At 38.2% G+C, this 24451-nt stretch overlaps 2 protein-coding genes across 4 annotated transcripts; one reads left to right on the plus strand and one right to left on the minus strand.

The window, feature by feature from the left end:
* Positions 1 to 215: 215 nt before the first annotated feature.
* Positions 216 to 936, minus strand: LOC133530105 (coiled-coil-helix-coiled-coil-helix domain-containing protein 7). The gene is made up of 3 exons (XM_061867940.1): positions 748 to 936; positions 573 to 671; positions 216 to 433 (listed from the first exon to the last, which is right to left on the minus strand). Exons 1-3 carry the CDS (start codon positions 796 to 798, stop codon positions 320 to 322), a joined length of 264 nt encoding a protein of 87 aa, XP_061723924.1. The 5' UTR covers positions 799 to 936; the 3' UTR covers positions 216 to 319.
* A 1320-nt stretch (positions 937 to 2256) lies between these two features.
* LOC133530101 (partitioning defective protein 6) lies at positions 2257 to 23943 on the plus strand. Of its 3 annotated transcripts, XM_061867934.1 has the most exons (7): positions 2257 to 2693; positions 5673 to 5898; positions 13388 to 13515; positions 15394 to 15491; positions 16509 to 16677; positions 17782 to 17927; positions 19393 to 23943. In XM_061867934.1, the coding sequence occupies exons 1-7, from the start codon at positions 2634 to 2636 to the stop codon at positions 19502 to 19504; spliced, it is 939 nt and encodes a 312-aa protein (XP_061723918.1). In that variant the 5' UTR covers positions 2257 to 2633; the 3' UTR covers positions 19505 to 23943. The 3 variants fall into 3 exon arrangements, with proteins under 3 accessions (XP_061723918.1, XP_061723916.1, XP_061723917.1); XM_061867932.1 differs by lacking the exon at positions 19393 to 23943 and having other exon boundaries at positions 16509 to 17297; positions 17782 to 17919; XM_061867933.1 differs by lacking the exons at positions 2257 to 2693; positions 5673 to 5898; positions 19393 to 23943 and adding an exon at positions 12421 to 12945 and having other exon boundaries at positions 16509 to 17297; positions 17782 to 17919.
* Positions 23944 to 24451: the final 508 nt, after the last annotated feature.

Consider the following 24451-nt stretch of genomic DNA (forward strand, 5'->3'; position numbering starts at 1 on the left):
GCACTGCAGCTGGGTGTACACCCACTTTATGATTGAATTCCACTCATAATGTGTCCTCACTGTACAATCTTACAGATAGAGTTGTATTTTAATATTTGGCACCCTGGGCCACCCCATATGCCAAGCACAAATTTATCATGGGCCATGGCCCTTTTGTCTCTAGGGTAAAACCCAGCAGACACCCGGCAGACAGTCACACACATTTAGGTCTACCATTCTAGCTGATCATTGTATATTGCATTCAGTTCTCAAATTTATTACATGTGCAACTTTAACTATGGCATTATAAGACATAAATCTATAAAAATTTAATGAATAATCACAAGGAGTCCTTCACATTTTTAAAATAATCTGACTTGATTTTCTCTCTCTCTTCAACATCAGGCAGGTAGGGATAAATGCCTCTGGCTTTCCTGTCGCTGTAAACCTTTCCCTGAAAAATAATATAAACTTCATCATTATACTTAGAAAGTAAATTTAAAAAAAGTAGAATTGGTATGCTATAGGGAAATCTGTATATAAATTGATGGAAATACATGAAAGCTTAACAATAAGAAACTTTAAATACATACCCAGAACTTTTTACAAGTATTGTAGTTATCAAAATACGCTTCGCACTTTTTATGATCATAGCCATTTTTATTCAGACATTCGTAAGATTGTTCTTGCTCCTGAAAAATTAAATTACATAATTTTATTTTCGTTTTGCGTTACTAATTCAACACTAATTTAGGAATATAAAGAAACCTTTAAGCAGGGGTTTATTCGTGCAGCATTTGGATTATTGAGTTTCGTCATGGTTTATGTATACAATTAACGTCTGTGTTATATTTGTACTCAAAAGTACGTAAATAATACATTCGTTTCAGAAAACAATCGCATCAGCCTCAGACTCATCAGCTAAAAGCGAAACGTCAAAATCGTCAAATCAAATAGTACAGCGAGAGTGACAGATAGACGGTCAGTGACACATTGACATCTATCAGGTGACCAAAAAAGTTCGTGCGGTTTTTATGATAAAAATCAAAGTCTTGTAGATATATTTATAATACAATTTATTCATTGATATAAGCACCCTCGCATTCTATAATTCTTTCCCAACGAGATTTAGTTTTATATATCCCGTCCTTGTAAAAGCTTTTATTTTTGGAAGCAAAAAAATTGGCAACCTCCTCTTCCACCTCAACTTGATTTCGAAATGTTTTATCTATCATATGATTGTTTAAAGCCAGAAAAAGGTGAAAATCCGTTAATATGGAGGGTGAGGTAGTAACTCCCATTTTAAATCATTAATTTTTTCCAGAGTGAGCTTGGCAACGTGTGGCCTAGCGTTATCTTGTAAAAATATTACTTTATTCCTATTGACTAGTCCAGGCTGCTTCTGAAGTAACGATTTGTGTACTCGATCAAGCTGCATCGAGTAGAGTTTAGCAGTAATAGTTTGACCCTCGGGAAGAAACTCATAGTGTATTATACCAGCAGCAGTCCACCATACACAAAGCATGATCTTCTGGCAATGAATTGGCGTCTTCGATGTATGTGGTACTGGTTGGTTTGGAGACAACCAATGGTGGGTTCGTTTTGTGTTATTGTACATAATCCATTTTTCATCAGCTGTAAGCAACCAGTCCAAGAACGGCTCGGTTTTATAGCGCGAAAGCATTGCTGAACAAACTGATACTCGATGAAACCTGTGTTCATCTGATAATTCATGAGGGACCCATTTACTTAACTTCCACGATTTACCTAACTGATGTAAGTGCAAACGAATTATTTCATCACTAACACCAAACCTTTGCGAAAGTTCCCGACAAGTCAATTTAGTGTTGTTTTCAATGGCAGCCCGTAATTCTTGATTATCAATAACAGAGGGTCTTCCCGAACGAGGTGAATATTCAAGCGAGTCGTCACCAGACAAGAACTTTTTAAACCACTTTTGTGCAGTGCGTTCTGATACTGCATCTTCACTGAATGCCGTACATATTTTACGAGATGCCTCTGCAGCCTTGGTGCCGAGTTTAAATTCGTAGAGCAAACAAGCCCGAATCACATTAGTATTAACTGACATTTTAGACAAAAAGAATTTACGTATGAAAAGCGTGTTAACAAAATAGAGTGCATGAATAAACTGACGAGTCTCTGCATGTTATATCTGATACTAAATATTGGGCGTTAGAAATCGCGACAGGTTCAAACATGTCTTTATAGTGCGCGACGACTAAAACCGCACGAACTTTTTTGGTCACCTGATACCATCTATGTAGTATTCGGCGTTTTATTTATTGCCTTAAACATTTTTTTTATTTGCAGTTGTCGAGAGAATGCTTGAATCGGAACGTCATAAAATAAAGTTTGTTTTATATTACTATCTAAACCCACCAATTATAATTCCTTAGTTCTCAACAGCGGCCAATGAAAATATAGCGTATGAACCGATTACTAATGCAGTAAAAATGTTGTAAATGAGAATTGACCAAAATTACGACGCGAGCGAGAGTCGAATAACAGCCTTTTCTGAAAGCAATAATCGTCTAATTTAATAAAAACTTTTATATTTTACAATGTTAAATTGCTAATGAAGTGCCTAAATATTTTGATGGTTTTTTATAAGTAGTGCATTTAATGCTATAGTGATGTCGAAGAACAAAATCGCCGCACGGATAGACAGTCAAAATGTTGAAGTCAAAACTAAGGTAAGTAATTTCTAATATTTCTTACGAATAAAGTGAGTCACGTTATCTTAGAGGCCTAGTTTATGTTCTTAGGGCAACGAGTGTTTAATTTACTTAAGCATTGTAGATGATGAGTAGAGGAATGCTCGTAGGCAGCGGTTACCAAGGTGAATCGAGATAAATCGCATAATTATGTGTCGGTTGAATGAAAATCACGTACACCTTAATAATTATGTCGTTTTTAACAGCACAATTGCACTTTATATAGCTATAAAGCTTGTTTTTATAATAAATGCACAATGTACTTTTAACCATCTCTTAAAATTGGTATATCTATAATCCTGAAACACTTATAAATAGGATGTTTTGGCTTGGATCTAGGTTTATATTAATTCAAATTTAGAGACTCAAGCATCGTGCAAACAAAATGTCCAGCTTTAATAATAATCAATTAATGAAGCCAATAAGTAGTGGACATCATTTATTAAAAAAAAAAAAAAACAAAGCTGAAGTCACCTATCAAAAAGTAGCAGAAAGGAACAACAAAACAAATAAAAAAATCATGGAAGTAAAACTTATACCTAGTCTATCATTCTGGTTAGCCTCATTAGAAAACCAGGAGGAAATTGGACTAGTGCTCTATTAAGCAACGTGCCTGATAACAGTGCCGAATGCTTAAAAGATAAGCCATTATCTACTTGTAATCTACTTGCAAACAGGCCTATTTGCTGCAGTTCCCACTACAGCAGCAATAGAAGTAGCTATTTTAATAAAGTGTTTGTTTTAACTTCGGCGTTTTGCTTTTGTATGTCGGGATGTCCTCTTCTCCAGTTTTTGGATTTATTATTATTTGTAAAGCAGGCAGGCAGTTGAAATAACTGATAATGCCTGTATCCTGAGTCATTAATAAAGTTTTCAGTGTTGAGTAGAATTTGCATTGTGCTTATCTAATTTATTCTAAAACTCATTGACACTCTGGGCCGATACTATATCCTCTGGGAGTTTGTTCCAAGCTTTGACCACTCTGTTGCTAAAGAAGTGTCTATGATGATTATTGTAAGACCTGTGAGACACCAGCTTAAACTGATGACCTCTCAGACAGTCGTTGTTATTGCGCTCTAGCATCTTATGAAAATCTTTGATGTCATAGTGTTGGGTTAGTATTTTGTATGCCTCAATCAGGTGTCCACATTCTCTGCGCTCTTTCAAGGTTGTGAGCTTCAGAAAGTGCAGTTTTTCTTCATAGGGCATGTTTTTAAGTTTCTTCAGTATCTTCCTGAAACTTTGTTGAACCTTCTCCAATATCTCAATATCTCACACTTGAAATGCAATAAGGGCTCCACACTTGAAATGTATATTTTTCTTGAAATGTATAAAAGACTTAAGCGCCAATAACGTCTATGGCGCTTAAGACCTTTGGGAATTCACTGTGATGACTCAACATACTAAGTATTTTTCACTTTTACATTTTCTAAATTGTCACGAGGTCTACAGCTCACAGGGCCACTAGTTTAGTCAATGTCCACAGGTATTGTAATTGTATTTTAAAACTGGAGATATTGCTTAAATCTAGCATTGTAGTTATCCCAAGTGTTTATAATGTTATGACAAAATCAAAACATTCCATGTTGTACTAGAGTAGTTCTGTTGGGTTCTTGTAGGTATAAGGAAAATTCGGTTTCTTAGTTATGCTTCATCTCTCAATGATGCTATTACTGTTGTATATTGTGTATTTAAATATTAAAGTATAGCCAATATAGTTTGTGTCATCCATGATGATGCACAGATTTGTCAAATCTAACCTTTAATAACATGACAGTAGAAGTCAAGGTATGCTTCTTCGTGAATTACATGATCTATAGCTATGAGTGGCACTGAATCAACTAGCACAGGGGTTCCCAAAGTTTACTGAGCTGTGAGCTGCGACCCACCTGAATAACTTCAACATTTGGCATATATGCATATAATTTTTGCTTGCAACCCTTGGGTTGTGACCATAGTTCGGGAAATGCGGAACTAGCATTTTTATTCTTACATATCAAATAATCTGAGTCATTAACATACCCATACACAATTCAATTCAATTTCAATTTTTTGATTTCCTTTTAATACATTTTTAACTCTACAGTATATAATTTGTAAGAGTAGGAAATGATTCCTCCGTACTAGTAAGAACAACAAACAAACAATATTAAAGTCAAGTAAATAGTGGAGTAAAGACGTAATTTATTATATATAATCAGTGTTTATTGTTCGGGTAATATAGTTAGTAATATTTGTAATTTTTTAAACCTCCAAACCCATTAATGCCACATTTAGGAACACCTAATTTATGTTTGGGCTAGCTCATAAGATTGTCAACTTGAGTAGAAGAAGAGCTACTGCAATACAATCATATTATATAACTATAGATAGGTTATAGTCAAACATCATGAGTACAAAAAATACTTACATATTTATTTCTATACTCTATCTTACGAAGAAATCTTTTATTTTTGATTTATTTTCACATTCCATTTATCTTTGTCAAACATGACACACTCGTTAAACATGAGCTGGTCTCTTTCGGTGTCATTTCTGGCTTGCCTAGGTGCGATTAAAGGCAACTTGTACAATTTGTCACAATTCGCGCTTCAATTTTAGAACGCCGAATGAGTTATTAATCATTGTTGCAGTAGCATCACCAGTTTCAGGAATCTCAAAGAGCCACAATGTAGTTTTACGTGAAAGTGAAACGCAAAGGAGGGTTGAAAGGGACCTAATTTAAGAACTCAAGTGTAAATTTTTTGGGTATCTTGAAAGACAGAATCCACAATAATACATCCAAAGATTAGCATTTAGCTATTGAGTGGCTGTTTGTTGACTACTGGTATAGCTGCATGCATTTAGCCTCCTGGATTCCTGAGCGTTGAATTTGGAACCTTGTCTATAAGGCATCGTCTTTTCCTATATAAGGTATCTGCAACCCATGATGAAATTAACTTGAGTTTTTCATCCCAGTTTGATGCGGAATTCCGGCGATTCTCCCTTAACCGCTCTGAGAAGCTCAAATATGAGGACTTCAAGGCGCTGATCGAGAAGCTTCACCGGCTGCATGACGTCACATTCCTCATTTCGTACACGGATCCTCGGGATGGAGACCTGCTGCCCATCAACAACGATGACAACCTTGCTCGCGCGCTGCTCACGGCGCGCCCGCTGCTCAGGGTCATCATACAGAGGAAGGGTGAGTCCTGAATATATACTCCGTATTATTCCTAGCCTAGCGGTATGTCAATCCGGAGGTCTCGGGTTCGAACCCCAGGTAGTATAGGTTTTTTAACACACTTGCTCAAAACGGCGTTTTTATTCCACCGATTTTGGCTCTAATCCTAGATATTAAACACGCGTGCTTTTTCAGTATATTAACAACTCAAAAAAAGATAAATACCTGCTTGTAGGACTATTAAACTTTGATAGATACTCAACGCAAGCTGTAGAGATGTATCCTTATTTGGAAATTCCAGCTTGGCAGTTTTATTTTATAGGGACATTCTTACACAAATTGACTAAGTCCCAAGGTAAACTCAAGAAGGCTTGTGTTAGTGCCGTTAGTGGTACTCAGACAACGTTATATACACGGTGTAACATGAGGAAACCGAAAGCTTTTGTTCCTGATCACATTTAGAGACTAAAATATCATATGAAAAGATCGTAAAAATTCATTTTTAGTGCCAGTTTAACCATAACATATTCAAAAATTTGAAAAAAAATGTTGGCGTAATTTACTTCAATTTACATTCAAAAAAATACAAATACATTCAAACAAATACATTCAACAAATATCTGTGCTCATCACACTAATAAATGCCCTTACCGGGATTCGAACCTAGGACCATCGGCTTCGTAGGCAAGTCACTACCCTCTAGGCCAGACCGGTCGTCGTTTTGGAGTGTTGTGTCATCTGGTATTATTGATGCTGACTGTGTCCTTAGCAAGAGTACTTGTAATGTTCATGAATTAGTTGTACTACTATTTAAATAAATCTGGTGACGTCACTACACGTCTAAAGACGCAACCTGCATCAGCTAAAGGAAGTTAATTAACATATAATACGAGAAGTATAATTATTGACACCCATCTCAATTTCATTCTTATCCTGTTTAATATAGAGTTCATCTTTGTTTGTCTCGAAAATTGTTCACACTTGATTTATGCCTTTGGATATGTGAATGCAGATCAAGATCAGATTAAGTAAAATAAATGAGACGTTAATATCAAAGAACACGTATACTGTAATCAGCCTATACTCTGTATCTTCAGGTATTTAAATAAAAGTAAACAAAATCTACCCTCAAATGGCTCCTTAAGCCAGTTGAGGGTAGATGAAACATAACATGATCAAATAATGTAGGTTAAAGTCAGATCGTTCAGTGACAGATCCAGGCGGTTTTGTATTTGGTTGGTTAACCAGGCAATAAATGTTATAACTACCCGAAAATGTACAATTTGTTTGTTTACTTTTATTTAAATACCTAAAGATACAGAGTATAGTTCTCAAGAAAGTACATTAAATTAATTTAAATACTACTAATACTTACATTAAACAATGATATTATGTAATAGGTACATATTTGCAACAACCCAGAATCAAATAATCGAAATACATAGGTTATTCATAATTAAGGAAGACACGATACGTAAAAAGCAAAAGCAGCCGTGGCAGCTTTAATTAAAAATCTAATAGAAGACTCGTTCTAATATTTAGATTTAATTATTGTACTATCCTTCCTCATACCTACTTAATTAGTAGCGCAAAATAGAACAGCTACACCAATGTTGTATGGCCTTTCTCTGTATATCGCCGCATGCCGCTTAGGGTCATATATATATCAGCCATTTAACCAGGGAGCTTTGGCCTGTAATTTATTAGGAAGCCTATAGAATTTGGAGTTACTTATATATTGGTCAGCATATCCACTGATGCATAAAGACAGGTTGAATACACTTGCTGCCGTGGTCTTTTAAATAGTCGTATCTCCATACTAATTTAGTAATGACATGAGATCGTTTGGCATTGGAAGGTAGTATGACGGTTAGTAAGTTACAAACTGTAGCGTTAAGGCAATATATAATCGTTGTTTATCTCTATATTTATAAATGCGAGAACATTAAGCCCGACACAGAGAGAGCGATAATATACCGAATGATATCTTATAGCAAGGCATCTTACGATATATTTTACGTGACAGAGGCCACACACGATGCTATAATATGTTTTTTGGTATATTTCGTCTCTCTCACAATAGATAGCTATATTTATTTTGTGTATCGTTGTCGTGTGTGGTGCTTAGCTATAACTATACTTTAAGATATAATTTGGTATTATGGTACATTAAAACACATTATCTCTCAGTCTGTGACGGGCTTTAGACGTACAATTTAGATACAGGTGACAAATTCTTCATCAGAACCAAACCAGAACTTTCAGTTTTCTCCAACCTTTCTTGTTTTATGTCCGAAATTAATAAAATATTGCGTATTATTTCTTTAAGTTTTCCCGTTTGAACTAATAATCATTTTCTATTGGTTTAGAACAATGCTTTGAAACGCAATATATTTAAGTATTTTCTATACTACAAGAATAATTAATTCCTCTACGGGACTATTTTTGGAAGTGAGGATAATCGAGGTGTCTGTTAATCCGTATAGCTGTTCCATTTATACTGCAAATTCTAGTAGGATTCGTTCGAGTCTCGCAAGACCCTTGCCTTGCGCATAACGCCGCACACTTAAAGATCAATAGTTAGTTCTCCTGTGACTTGCACCCACGTTTCAAGTCACCTACTCCCGTGCCATGGTCATGGGTACAATGCGAGTCGTAATTAAATTACACATCTGTACATACAGCTACACTGGGTGTGGGTGATCGCTTCAGTACCATGTCGCACTAGCGTAAAAAAACCGGGCAAGTGCGACTCGGACTCGCGCACGAAGGGTTCTGTCCCATTATTTATAAAAACGGCAAAAAAAAATATATTTGTTGTATGGGAGCCCCCCTTAAATATTCATTTTATTCTGTTTTTAGTATTTTTTGTTATAGCGGCAACAGAAATACATCATCTGTGAAAATTTCAACTGTCTAGCTATCACGGTTAATGAGATACAGCCTGGTGACAGACGGACGGATGGACGGACAGCGAAGTCTCAGTAATAGGGTCCCGTTTGACCCTTTGGGTACGGAACCCTAAAAAACAGACCCACATTACGATTGACTGTTGGCGATGCGACGATGCGCAATAATAAATTCAAACTTGGCATTGAAAACGGGTCTCCTTATAATACGAGTAGATACCCATGAACGCAATGATTCGTTTTAACTGCTTTTTTGTCTTAAATTACATTATATGGTTGTCTGGAAGAGATAGCTTTTAGCGATAAGACCGCTTGTTGTTTACCTTTACCTGAGATGCTGTACTGTTTTATTGCATGGAGGTGTGTTATTAAAGAGTATTTAAGCTACACTAACTGGTAAAGGCCCTCTTGATTGTTCAAAAACGAATGAGAAAGTTGCATTTCATCCGCATGTGGGGCAAAGTGAGTTGTTTCCTTATGTTAGCTGGTAGAATTGACTTTTAAATGATGATTTTGAATGATATTTTTTTTTATTACGTTTATTTGGATTTGATTCTGTTTGATTTTTTAAGTATTTCATAGTTGGTATTTTCCCCGCGTCCCGTTGATGTGGTGAAGAATTTTGTATTCCACTCGGAGACTAAGTTTGTTTACCCCTCGTGCCTTGAAACCCTCGCAATGCTCAAGATTCCACTTCCCTCTCATTTTTAATCTTTCGCTTGTTTCGGTATCAATAGCACGAGCGGTTAATAGGCGCGCGTTTTCCTCGCCCGAGCTCGCCGCCTCGGCCGAGGCACGTATACACTGGCCGTATTGTGCGTGAGGAAATTGCCTCGCGCGTATGCTCGCTCTGTGTGGACCCGGCTAATCAACAAAACCCCCCCTTGTAAAACAAATAACTATTGGATCGTATTGCAGAATTGTAGTTATCTGTACCAATCAAATGATGATAGCCTCAATCCCAGTTATCCCAAAAGGAGGAATAATTTTTAAGAAAGACGAAGAAAATTTAACGCGTTAAAACAGTACATAAAGAAAAAGAACACGCAGACAAAAAAGCATTGGACGCCAAAATCGGATCTCCACTCAGCATAATGCCGCAACGATCCGTGGCGCTGGTTTTCAATGGGGACCTGACTTAAAATATAAGTTAGCAGCGACACGTACGCAGACATAAAAACGTAAATATACTTTACAGTACATATGGGGCTACTTTTTAGCACTAGTGCGAGAAGTAGCATATTACGTTACTGTGTCGAACATTTAAAGGGCCATATGTACTGTAAAACGTTGTACGATACATGTGCGAATAGGTAATTCGCAACTCGTGTCGATTTAAAACACTCCCTTCGGTCGTGTTTTAATTTGTCGCCACTCGTTTCGAATTTCCTATTTTTCGCACTTGTATCGTAATGTACTATTATTAGTTTTATTACTCCTACACAGTTATTCGTTAAAATCCCTTAAGCTATTTAGGCTATAAGAAAAGAAGTTTAAAAATATGCGTCTTCTATAGTCGGTAAATAAAATAAGGAAGGATGGCTCTGGCCCGGTGCACAGATCAACACCTTGGTCTGCTCTAAATTCCTCGGCCTGCTGTGAAGTCATCGGCCTCGTTTAAAAAAATGCAGGAGTTCTAAATAAGGCTCAATTTTTCCTTATTTCATCGAATAGTCCATTGAATGAGTCCCTCCAAGGGGGGTCTAGAGTGCGTGAGTTAGTAACGTAAGATGTTTCTTCGGAAACATGTCAAGAGTCCCTAGGTAATAAACATACTAAAACCCCGGGACACTAGGAGGAGCCCCGGAGTGGGGGGAGGGGGGGAAAGGGTCCATTTTTTCATTTTTCGCTTAAATCTCAAAAACGGTACATGTTAGAGAAAAACTTTCAAGGAAACGTTGAAAGGCCATAAAATTATCTACAAGTTGTACCTAAATCATTTTTTTCTATTCCCAGCCGTTTTCGAGCTACATCCCATGAAAGGTGAAAAATTCGAAAACTTTTTATTTTACCAACTTAGAGTGCCCGCAGACGACCGTTTTTCCTCCTAAACGCCTCCATGGTGGAATCTGGTTTTTTTATCAATGATAGACCTAATTATGAGCAATCTATCGGTACCGGTCACAAGTTGCACTTTTGAGCTTTTTGGAAGAAAAAAAATAAAAAGGTCAAGTTGCGTAACTACCCTAATATAATATTTTGACAATCGAATCCTCCTAAAGGCTTCCATGGAGGAATGTGTTTTTTTTACCAATGATAGAACTAATTAAGAGCAATCTATCAGTACCGGTCACAAGTTGCACTTTTGAGCTTTTTGGAAGAAAAAAAATAAAAAGTTCAAGTATCGTAACTACCCTAATAAAATTCAATTCCCCGTAAACGCCTCCGTGGTGGAATCTGGTATTTTTATCAATGATAGATCTAATTATGAGCAATCTATCTGTACCGGTCACAAGTTGCACTTTTGAGTTTTTTGGAAGAAAAAAATAAAAAGATCAAGTTCAGTAACTCAAACTACCCTAATATAATATTTTGACAATCGATTCCTCCTAAAGGCTTCCATGGAGGAATGTGTTTATTTTACCAATTATAGACCTAATTAAGAGCAATCTATCAGTACCGGTCACAAGTTGCACATTTGAGTTTTTTGGAAGAAAGAAATATTTTTTGATCGATTGATGTGATAAACATGGGTATGTAGTATGGGGAAATTGTTTGAGCCAAAATCATTTTTTACTGCGTGTAACTCAGAAACGGCTGGAAATAGAAAAAAATGATTTAGGTACAACTTGTAGATAATTTTATGGCCTTTCAACTTTTCCTTGAAAGTTTTTCTCTAACATGTACCGTTTTTGAGATTTAAGCGAAAAATGAAAAAATGGACCCTTTCCCCCCCTCCCCCCACTCCGGGGCTCCTCCTAGTGTCCCGGGGTTTTAGTATGTTTATTACCTAGGGACTCTTGACATGTTTCCGAAGAAACATCTTACGTTACTAACTCACGCACTCTAGAACTTTTTATTCAATGGACTAGAAGTAAGGTGCGAAATCCTATGCACATTTACGACCACTATATTAACAATGCAGATACTACAGTCTTAATAAAGTGCATAATAACAGTTGGACACGAAGCTCGATGAGTTTGGATAACATTTGTAGCCGAACTGTCGGCAACAGAGCCATTGTTATGTACCGGAAGCGCTTTTCCCATCGTATTTTGACATGTTTCGTTAGTTATCTTCCATTTTGTGTCATGTAACGTGACACTAAAACGCGCTTTCACGTGAGAGTCGTATGAGCACTGGAAAGCCGAGAATTAAAACATTAGGTAGTTATCCAGCCACATTATTCTGTATTTAGCTCTATTTACGTGAGCGCGAGAACTAGCATGCAACATTCGTTACATTAAAATGAATAGAATCAGGCGTTGCTTTGCTGAAATCCATACTAATTAAAACAAAAAATATTACTTTGCTAATCCGCGAAAAGATAACGTGCTAGTCAATCAGTGCTAACCCGTTATACTTACTTCTGACGTCCGACAACTGAATTCAGTTGTCGGACGTCAGAAGTAAGTGTCGGACCGTCAACATCTCCAGCATCACCTGAGGATGCCTCGTACTCTTGGTAGTGGGTTGTAAAATAGGTGAGGTAGTAGGTAAATGTAAATATAGGCAAGTAAGTATAACGGGTTATCACTGATTGACTAGCACGTTATCTTTTCGCGGATTAGCAAAGTAATATTTTTTGTTTTAATTCATTACATTGCTCACTACAGAGTACAATGAATTCAGTCGTAAGACCAAATACCGCAATGTAAGGTAAATCGCATGCATGAGCCCTTAGTCAATTGCCCTTTTCGGAAACTTAAATTGAATGCAACATGTTTAAACTATGACTAAGCTATACCAACTATGGTACCTGTCTACATGTTTTAATGACTAAAGCATTGTGTAAGAAACAAATAGAACAATATGTATGATTAAATAGCTATTCTATAAACGTGTTGTTGGTATACAATAGAAGGAATTCGTCATTTGGGTGTGATAACTCTTTGTTGATTTTAACGTCCATTCAATGCATGGAACGCTCACCGAAACAGACGTTATGTAGTGTTACTGTAATAATTACCTATATAATTAGTTTACACACGATCAAACGGTGTAGTAAGAAGCTGTTTGTATATTTGTACACACATGAATGTTTCCAAAGACACATCTTTAAAACGTATCAAAATTTCAAAAAATCTACAAGAGCTCGTTTCCCGAGAACCTAGATTTGGAGCGGTTTAGGAGCGGGTTTCTGTATATAGCTACAGTTCTGAGATTTTAACTTCCTAGAGGGTACTTCTTAATTTTTTCTAGGTTTAAAAGTGTTTAGTTAAAAGTATGCTGGTATGTTTGTGCTATGTATTCCACAACACAGTATCAAAACTACTGAGTCTATTTTGGTAAATAAATAAGGTATTGATCGATTCGGTTTTATGACGCGGCAGACATAAGCTACATTTTCAACTAATTGAAAAAATCGGGAGGCTTTTTACAAAAAGAACCGTATTTAACCGTCTTAATTTCTACATATATTTATTTTTTGTATTTTGCAGGTGACAGCCTCGAAGAGCTCAATGGGTACGGCACGATGCGGCACCGGAACTTCATCTCGTCCATACTGAGCGGCACGCCCGCCAAGAACAAGGGGCTGGCCATCTCCAACCCTCACGACTTCAGAATGGTACGTTCACGTGATCTGTAGTGCTAAGGGCTAAGATGGTCGGCTCACGCTGTCACGTTCTAACAAGTATGTAAGCGCGAAAGTGACGGGCATAGTAGTGACAAGTGATAAAAAACCGGCCAAGAGCATGTCGGGCCATGCTCAGAGTAGGGTTCCGTAATTACTCTTCCGACACAATAAGATAAACTGGAGCTTAAAGTATAGTAGATTGTTAACCAAGGGATGAACGGTGGATGTACGTCTTTTTACTATGAAGAAGAAACTTTTTGCGATTACTCAAAAAAAGCTATACTGATCATGTTCGTTATAGTTTTCATTTAATGTCTTTCTTAAGCTCTACTTCCATGATCTTTTCATATTTTTTTGACCTATGGTTCAAAAGTTAGAGGGGGGGGGACACATTTTTTTTTCTTTCGGAGCTATTATCTCCGAATATATTCACTTTATCAAAACATGTTTGTTGTAGTTTTGAAAGACCTTTCCAACGATATCCCACAACGTAGGGTTGAAGAAAAAAAAAATTCACCCCCATTTTACGTGTAGGGGAGGTACCCTAAAAAAATTAATTTTTTAGATTTTATTGTACGACTTTGTCGGCTTTATTGATTTATATATCCATGCCAAATTTCAGCTTTCTAGCACTAACAACCATGGAGCAAAGCCTCGGACAGACAGACGGACATGGCGAAACTATAAGGGTTCCTAGTTGACTACGGAACCCTAAAAATGGAACCATGCTGCCACCACTAAGCGTACTAATTCTAGTTACCCATACTAGCTCGCGCACATGCTCCAGTTATTAATAGTTTGTACATAAACACACACGTACACGTGACCAACTGCAGCACCAAGCTTGAGGATACCAACAGCTCGCGCTAGTTACTCGCGCTTTTTGCTCCAGCTTCATGCACCGCGTGGAAGCATAAGCATAACATTGATTAGCTTAAACTCATTGGCTCTGTGTTCAGTGTGTTCATCCCCAACGAATCGCACGCGAGCAAAGCCTGTAGAACAAGATGCCCTATTGTCTCTAAATTAAAAAGACAGTGGGAATCACACACACAAATTTCGCTTAGCTTTATACATTATATTGGTGGTTTTGCTTTAAATCCTGTAACTGAAATTTGTATCATAAAAAAAAAGCGCTGGTGGCCTAGCGGTAAGAGCGTGCGACTTGCAATCCGGAGGTCGCGGGTTCAAACCCCGGCTCGTACCAATGAGTTTTTCGGAACTTAAGTACGAAATATCATTTGATATTTACCAGTCGCTTTTCGGTGAAGGAAAACATCGTGAGGAAACCGGACTAATCCTAACAAGGCCTAGTTTACCCTCTGGGTTGGAAGGTCAGATGGCAGTCGCTTTCGTAAAAATTAGTGCCTACGCCAAATCTTGGGATTAGTTGTCAAGCGGACCCCAGGCTCCCATGAGCCGTGGCAAAATGCCGGGACAACGCGAGGAAGAAGAAGAACTGAAATTTGTATCATGTCCCACTGTCTGATTGAGGTGAAATTGTGTAGTTATGTAATCCTGATTTTTATGCAATAATTTGCTGGTATTATGAAACTGTCGGAAGGCCAAATGAGTTCCAAGGCGGAAAAACAAAACCCTAGCTTTAGGCTGACTAGAAAGGTCTAAAAAAAGTGGCGGTGACATAATCGGACAGACAGACGGACATGACGAATCTTAAGGGTTCCGTTTTTTGCCATTTGGCTACGGAACCCTAAAAATACGCAATTGACGTACAAAGCAGAGGAAATACAATTGACAAATATAAGGGTGTTTAAAAAATAGTTCTTGACAACTGTGTGGACTGCTATCGATATTGATTGCTTAGTCCTGATTATTTTAGTTGGTCATAAAGTTTGTTCCGTGTTGCAGGTGTCGGCCATCATCGACGTGGACATCGTCCCCGAAACGTGTCGGAGGGTCAAACTGCTCAAGCACGGCTCGGATCGGCCGTTAGGGTTCTTCATAAGGTAACTTATTGCTTTTCGTTTACAGCTGAACATGCTAAGTTTATAAAAGTAACTAAGGCCGGACACCAACCGGGGTGTTCAGATATTGCAACTAACATTGTACACTAACGGTTTTGCACCTAACGCCATAAGCTAACGGTTTTGCTTCTAACGTCATAGACTAAAAGTTTTGTAACTAACGTCATAGACTAAAAGTTTGGTAACTAACGTCATAGACTAAAAGTTTGGTAACTAACGTCATTGACTAAAAGTTTTGTAACTAACGTCATTGACTAAAAGTTTTGTAACTAACGTCATAGACTAAAAGTTTGGTAACTAACGTCATTGACTAAAAGTTTTGTAACTAACGTCATAGACTAAAAGTTTGGTAACTAACGTCATAGACTAAAAGTTTGGTAACTAACGTCATAGACTAAAAGTTTTGTAACTAACGTCATAGACTAAAAGTTTTGTAACTAACGTCATAGACTAAAAGTTTTGTAACTAACGTCATAGACTAAAGGTTTTGCAACTAACGTCATAAACTAACTATTTTGCAACTAACGTCATAAACGAACGGTTTTGCAACTAATATCATACACTAACGGTTTTGCAACTAACGTCATAAACGAACGGTTTTGCAACTAACTTATAAACGAATGGTTTTGCAACTAACATCATACATATAAACTAACGGTTTTGCAACTAACGCTCTAGGTCAGCCGGTCACGTCATAGCTAATTACTTAATTGTAATTTTCAAAATTGATGTCTACCGTTTATCTTGGGTCTCGGATTCCTTTTGAATTAGCCTTCAAGAAGATTTGAATAAATACTCGGCTCACTCCAGCCCCTCGAGTCCCAGAGATCGAAATTTACCAGACAAAACATGATTTTAAATTTTGAATTGAATGTTGATTGCCATCGGAGACGCAATATTACGTCCACGGGGCTCAAGGGGCTAGATGTTATTCGTGCTAAACATTCCTACTATATGAACCGGTCCGATCACAGATGTAGCATAAATTGAACGTTGCAGAGACGGCACGTCGGTGCGCGTGACGCCGGGCGGCGTGGAGCGCGCGCCCGGCATCTTCATCTCGCGCCTCGTGCCCGGCGGCCTGGCCGAGAGCACGGGGCTGCTGGGGGTCAACGACGAGGTGCTCGAGGTCAACGGCATCGACGTCTGCAACAAGACGCTGGACCAGGTCAGTGCGGGTTTGTGTCCGGCTCGTGCCCGGCGGCCTGGCCGAGAGCACGGGGCTGCTGGGGGTCAACGACGAGGTGCTCGAGGTCAACGGCATCGACGTCTGCAACAAGACGCTGGACCAGGTCAGTGCGGGTTTGTGTCCGGCTCGTGCCCGGCGGCCTGGCCGAGAGCACGGGGCTGCTGGGGGTCAACGACGAGGTGCTCGAGGTCAACGGCATCGACGTCTGCAACAAGACGCTGGACCAGGTCAGTGCGGGTTTGTGTCCGGCTCGTGCCCGGCGGCCTGGCCGAGAGCACGGGGCTGCTGGGGGTCAACGACGAGGTGCTCGAGGTCAACGGCATCGACGTCTGCAACAAGACGCTGGACCAGGTCAGTGCGGGTTTGTGTCCGGCTCGTGCCCGGCGGCCTGGCCGAGAGCACGGGGCTGCTGGGGGTCAACGACGAGGTGCTCGAGGTCAACGGCATCGACGTCTGCAACAAGACGCTGGACCAGGTCAGTGCGGGTTTGTGTCCGGCTCGTGCCCGGCGGCCTGGCCGAGAGCACGGGGCTGCTGGGGGTCAACGACGAGGTGCTCGAGGTCAACGGCATCGACGTCTGCAACAAGACGCTGGACCAGGTCAGTGCGGGTTTGTGTCCGGCTCGTGCCCGGCGGCCTGGCCGAGAGCCATTGATTTGAAATCAGTTCCCACGTAGAACCATCTAAGTTGGGTTTTTGGCATAAAAGTGCCTAACATCATCTGAACGTTTTGAAAATTAATTTTGAAGTGCTGCTGTCCATCTGGGTGATTTCTATCTTATCCTAGTTTGGAATTTGTCCAGGTAGTATCTTGATTGCATCTTGTTAAAATTTAATTTTATCGTAACGCCTGGGTTTTATGAATTTTTAAACTTTTACCAAGCATTGGCAATATATTAGATGGAAAGTAGGAACTTACGGGAAATGCTAGACGTTGGAAAGGTGCGGTTTTCGTCAGCGGAAAAAAATAAGCGACCACATGACAACCAACGTTCATAAGTTAACAGCTAGGTCTATTTTGAGCTGAGGTCTCAGAAAATCCTTATGAAAACAAATCCAAATGAATCGTCACGTTGTTACCCAGGTGACGGACATGATGGTGGCGAACTCGTCGAACCTGATCATCACGGTGCGGCCCGCCAACCAGCGCGCCGGCCCGCCGCCCGCCGCCGCCAGCGCCACCTCCGCCACCTCCGCCTCGCAGCACAGCTCCGAGCCCGACGACGACAGGTTGGTTTTTTTTTTATACTACGTCGGTGGCAAACAAGCAAACTGCCCGCCAGATGGTAAGCAGTCTCCGTAGCCTATGTACGCCTGGAACTCCAGAGGATTTACATGCGCGTTGCCGACCCTAACACTCCACACCCTCGTTGGGCTCTGGCAACCTTACTTACCGGCAGGAACACAACACTATGAGTAGGGTCTAGCATTATGTGGCTGTGGTTTTCTGTAAGGTGGAGGTACATCCCCAGTTGGGCTCTGCTCTAGATCTGGAATGACATCCGCTGTGCTGTGCCCTACCACACAACGCGAGATGACATTCACAATGCCTGGAAGAAGCTTCAGCGCCAGCCAGTACTACCAACACCTCAGCTTTCTCCAACGGCCCCCCAGCATCCAAAGATTGCAGGTTCGAGTCCTGTCACGGTCGCCATAAACTTGCAGTCGATTATGGTGCAAGTAAAAGATCTTGATGTATACTTAATAGGGATTTAATATCCGAAACTGATACAAAGTTGATATTCGCCAGTAATAGGTATGTAAGACGCGTGCGGCGTTGTGGCGGCCGCTGGAGCTACTGGAGTGAGGTGGGGTCCGTACCCCGCGCGATCACTTGTTGTCGTAGACTCTCTTAAAATGGTCCTCCCTCCATGACCAAACACGTCAACTAACGCGCGGCTATAACCCAATTAAACCTTCGTGCATTCCGACAAGGTTCACGATGACGCACCGCACACGATAGACGTGAAGTAGGCTCTTAACCTGTTTACTAAGAATGGATGATTTCATAACGCTTAAGTAGGCTTTCATGTTTAATGTAATTGTCATCCTTTTTTGTCATCTTTTTATTTACTAATTTGTCTCCCGAAACAAAATTTCTAGACAATTTATATTAGGCATTAAGAAATATTTTGGCCCATGTATCAAATTATTAGCAGATAAATATCTTTTGTATTTACGTTTATATTCGTAAGCAAATTGTATGAAGAAATAAAATATTCATCTGCTTTTAATAAGTTTCTATCAGTACAGAGACATGCTCTACACTGAAAATCGCTATTTTGACCGTGAAATATTGCATTTATATATATAGTTCTCGTACAATTTATTTTTCAATAACATTTAAGGAATCGAATGGTATAATTTTCTTTTTTATATTTGAAATAAATAAATAAAATTGTAACTTTGAAGCCTTGTATTGTTTATAATCTCAATGTCTTTTTAAATTTCACGTTTTTATAATGAATGGCCCATTTTCTAACCATTTAGCTAAGTTTTGTTATAATATTCAACATGTGTCAAGTACCCAATTGAATTGTATTTATTTTATTTATATACTTTACAATCTTTATACGATGTAATACTGTCTATACGTTTGAGAAATGTAGCGCCAAAAGACATTACTTTGACGAAAGCTAATATAAAATAATCGTACAAAATGTATTTAAATATTTAATTATCTGTCTGATCACAGGTTCGACCAAGACGAGCAGGACGAGATCGTCGACCTGACGGCCGTGACCCTCGAGGAGCCGGAGACCTTCCCCCTGCCCAGCAAGGACGACGGCCAGGTGCTACACCTGTAGTGGTACAGTGCAGTGCAGTGCAGTGATTACAGTGCAGACAAACCCTACATCTTCATAAATAGCAGAATTGCCGGTGGATCCACACTGAATTGGGCTGCGGTCGCGCGCGTCAGTTGATGTCTTTGGGGTCAAAGAGTCAAAGGGTCTACGGAGACAGAGCAGTTAAAACAACTACGGGCACCACACTTAGGCGTTTCAGTATTAACTTAGTATAAGCGCGACCGGTCGTATCAGTTGCGTCCATATTAATTACCTATTTGGGGCCCATTTCTCGGACGGTATTAGACTAATATTATTAGTCCACGAACAGCCCCATTTCTCGAACGGTTTTAGTCTAATATTATTAGTGTGTGTGTGTAACCCATACGATCTGGCAGTTTGTGGACTAATAATATTAATCTAATACCGATCGAGAAATGGGCCCCTGTACTCATTACATTCAAAATATAGTTTGGCACACTAATTAGTCAGAAAAAGGCGCGCAATTCAATTATTGTATGGGAGATCGAACCTTTACTGACAAAACCGGTTTGCCGGACTATATCTACAAAAACTGAGTCATAGAGATGAACATGACCTGTTTTAGCATTAAATTGTTTAGGGGGCAAGAACAGTTGCACCTGTGTGTGGGACCTCGCCGTGGAACTCACGCTTGGCAAAGTGAAATCTACACACAAAGGTTTCCATTCATCACTCTGTCTTTTTGCACCAAAATAAACCTTAATTAATATGCTGAAGTGAGGCACCCTGTATGTACTTACTTTCTAAATAATGTTTGGAGGCCAAATAGTCCAAGTTCTGAATTTTTTAAAGGGTAATTTATAATTGCTAGGATTGGACTAACAGGCTGTGTTGTTAAGGGTGAAAACCGGTTTGATAATAACCAGTTAATATCTATTTAAATAGTAAAAACCGGTTTTATAATTACTACCCGTGATGTGGGAATCAACATCACAATACTCTGTAGCAATAATTAATTTGGTCAATTTGTGAACCTTAACATTCCAGAAGGCTTGAAACAATTATTTTTAAGATTAGTTCCCTTTTTTATAGAACATCATTTTATACTATCGACAATAAAAAATAGTTTTAAAAATTATTATATTTAGTGTCAAAAGTCCATCCGTATTAAATAAAAAATCCATATCATTTAATGTATAATATTTCATAGTGTCAACTTGCAAGAATGTTAATTAATTAAAATATATCGATGTGTTTGCGTCAGTACCAGCGGTCTTGGTACGAAAGTACTTTGGGTTCGGAACATTAAATTGTATTTTATATGATCGTGATATAATAGAGATATTTTCAGTCGATTACCGTATTTAGGCCACGAAGAATGCTGAGTGGCCTAATTAAGGTATATGATTGAAAAACTTCATTATATCAAGTATTGTATATACTACTTTTTTCTTCTGTAAAACCTAAGTAATGAAACAAGTCTCAGTAGATAAAAAGATAGTACAAAAGACATCAACGTAATTCTTATTCAAAATAATATCGCATAGAGGTCTTTTGTTCCTTTGGCGACACGTAATTGGTCGAATTCATTAAAGTTGCCTAAAGCATTTCATAAGAAATCATAATAGGTAGTTGAGTCGGGAATTCATAGTCAAAAGTATGCGAAAATACAGTTTTAACATAAACTCAATATTATTATACGTTAACCCTTGTTTTGGCACAAAAAAGTCAAGGTAGTTGAAGCCCCATTGACCCTCGATAATCCTTAATGGCTTAGTATGGGACATGGGTAGCACATCGTTACTGGTGAATTTCAAAGGTGGAACTCCGGTAGCCGTCTAAGAAGTGTAACGTTCTTACGGTAGATGTCGCTAGGGTCCCCTAGACCCATATGGTGGAAAATTTGCTGCCCATAGATGAGGTCTTGGTGGCTCAGATGGCAGAGTGCTGGAGTATCGGTCTAGAGCCGTGAGTTCAAGTCTCAGCCAAAACAGTAATTTTTCCAAATTTATCCTAATCTTAATAGCATCGTTCGCAGACGTTTCTGTGTTAAAAATTAATCCTTAATGGCATTCCTTAAGAAAAAAATATAAAAATGGGTCATAGGTTGTGCTTGTCAGGACTAACATTGAGAATGTTATCTGTATAAGTACTATTTCTAGCAAGTTGACTCTTATATTAAATAGCCCTTTGCTGAATATAGCTCACCTTATCCGTGATTGTTTATAGAACTAGTGTTAATGTCTCTTCCCATGGAAGGTGCTATTATGAAGTGAACGAAATTCATGAAATTAAATTATGTGAAACGTTTGATTACATAAGCACATTTTATATCAATTTTCATCAATATTATATAGGCTTATCGTAACCGAGTACTTAATACGCGAAATCAGTATTTAGTTCCTATGCTGTGCAGTCGTTATTCAAATTATGTTAAACCATCTAGTAAAAGACAAAAAGGTACTGATATAAGTTCATAGCTGACACAAAGAAATGGCTACTTCTTAAATAAATTCGAGGACCGGTCTGGCCTAGTGGGTAGTGACCCTGCCTATGAAGCCGATGGTCCTGGGTTCGAATCCCGATAAGGACATTTATTTGTGTGATGAGCACAGATATTTGTTCCTGTCATGGATGTTTTCTATGTATTTAAGTATTTGTATAGTATATATATCGTTGTCTGAGTACACACAACACAAGCCTTCTTGGCTTACCGTGGGACTTAGTCAATTTGTGGAAGAATGTCCCTATAATATTTATTATTATTATGCATTTAATAGTAACTTAATAGTTTCGATTACATTTTGTGTCACCAAAATCTATGTCAGTACCTCTTATTGACGAAATACGTCACCAACGAAAACATACATTCCAGTAAAAGACACATCAGTGCCTTGAATCTCTTTACCTTGTTTTATACGCATTTAGCTCGCATATACACAACTATCATTCATAGGTTATTTGCTACAATTTTAGCTTAGCCATCAAGCAAATTTCACGGCCTTATGAGAACCATGTTATTCTTAATATAAGGATCAGTTTTATAATATGAAATACCTACAACTACATGTATTGAAATGCATGTAATCCAGGCCTTATAATATAGTAACAGCCTAATATCGTGCCTTGTATTGTGACCACGATAATTTGCAATCGTTTTTGACCAGTTTTTACACATTATTCTTAAGACTACCATTAACTTGTATATACATCGTCTTTTACATAATGTCAGTAATTTGTTAGAATACTGTGCAACTGTATATTTCACCGTCCATATCATTCTGTTATGCTTGGCGTCATATAAGCTAACATTTTTTTACCTTTTTTTGTTTTCATATTTAAAATCCATACATAAATCACATCTATTATATCCAATTAAAACATTTGAGTAACTCATGTATGGCATTAAATTTGTTATAACCATACAGTATGAATTATGTTGTTATAGTTTTATATGTTGTAAGTATACGACAAATTAAAAGTTTTGATGTTTAAACATTTACATCAGCCACGTTTTAACTGAGCGATAAACTCATATTTTAATGAAATGTTTAGATTTTATTCTTCCGACACCTTTATCGTATCAAATGCTTTAGTTATTGATTTTTAGATCAAAATAATGTTAGATTCGAGCTTAAATTAATTATTTAGGTTTATTTGTATTTAATTTACTTAACGCATGTATTGTTAGCATAGTTATACATATCATGTATGGCTCCGAGGAGTCGGCGGATCAAATGTTGGTAGGTTGGTACATTGGTTGTTTCGAAAACATTTATTAAATTTGTTGTTCACAATTATTGTTTGTGGCACGGGTATAATGGTCAATTATTCGTAACCGCAATCTATTTGTGACGTGCTTTATCACATTTTGTATTCTATTTGCAAATTAATGATTGTATTCACATGCTATGCTAAAAACCAGATTTTCAAGTCTCCATTTTTCGGAGAAAGGAGTATGCTTCGATAAATGTATAAGGGACTGTTGTGTTCGTTGTAGCGTACAATGTTGAGTTTCGAATCTCAGTTCAGCCAATATCACGATCAGGGTACCAATGTTATACACGTATGACAAGATTATACAACAACAAAATGTACAGTTCCACACCTCGATATACTTATGTCGCCGAGCGTATAGGTCTCGTATGAAATGAATTCCATAGTATTACCTAGTATTTTTTTGTAATTGTCACGTATATTTTAATGAGTGAGTGATATTTCATTTGACATAATTTTTGTTTCTGTATACATTTTATGTTTTGTATTAATGTTCAGTTTGTACTTAATTGTTTTATATCACATGTTGCCTTTTAAGCATTTTTGGATGAAATTTACGTATTATTTGCTGATTGGCTCAAAATTGGTCCAAAATGGTGTTTGTAGTCAAATGATTATAGATAGTTTAGGAGATACGTTATATTTACACTCTAAGCTAGTATACATTTGTGTTGTATGTAATAAAATATATTCTTATTTAATTTCTATATTTTTATCCTAATCCTTGAACATACAAATATAAGTTTTGCCGATCGCACTTCGCACATGAAACACAAAAAAAAAGAAAGCTAGCATTAGACAAGACAGTGTGGGCTCCACTTAGTTCCGTAATGGAAGAGGAGCTACTCGGAAATTCGTAAGTGCCCAAAGGTAACAATTTAAACTCTCAGGTACCCTGCCCGAGAACTCAACGCGAAAACTTCACTTAAGTACTCGTGTGTTGCCCCGCTTTTGCGACTCTCGCCTCACTGACCCACTGACAACAAGACGCAACCACTCGCTCGAAATAATCAGACCTGGATTTTAAAAATAACATAAATACTTTAACTCTAAGACAAAAGTAGGTCAACGACTCCCGCTGTCAGAAACAAACACAAATCAAACAGATCAAGTTCATACAGTTAAATATGTTTGGCAGATGAATTGTGTCAACTCCATGTCAAGGTCGGACGTACAGAAAATAGATCATATTACGTAGTACGTACAGTC

The sequence above is a fragment of the Cydia pomonella genome, chromosome 22, assembly GCF_033807575.1.
Source record: "Cydia pomonella isolate Wapato2018A chromosome 22, ilCydPomo1, whole genome shotgun sequence".
In the NCBI taxonomy this organism is placed as follows: Eukaryota; Metazoa; Arthropoda; class Insecta; order Lepidoptera; family Tortricidae; genus Cydia; species Cydia pomonella.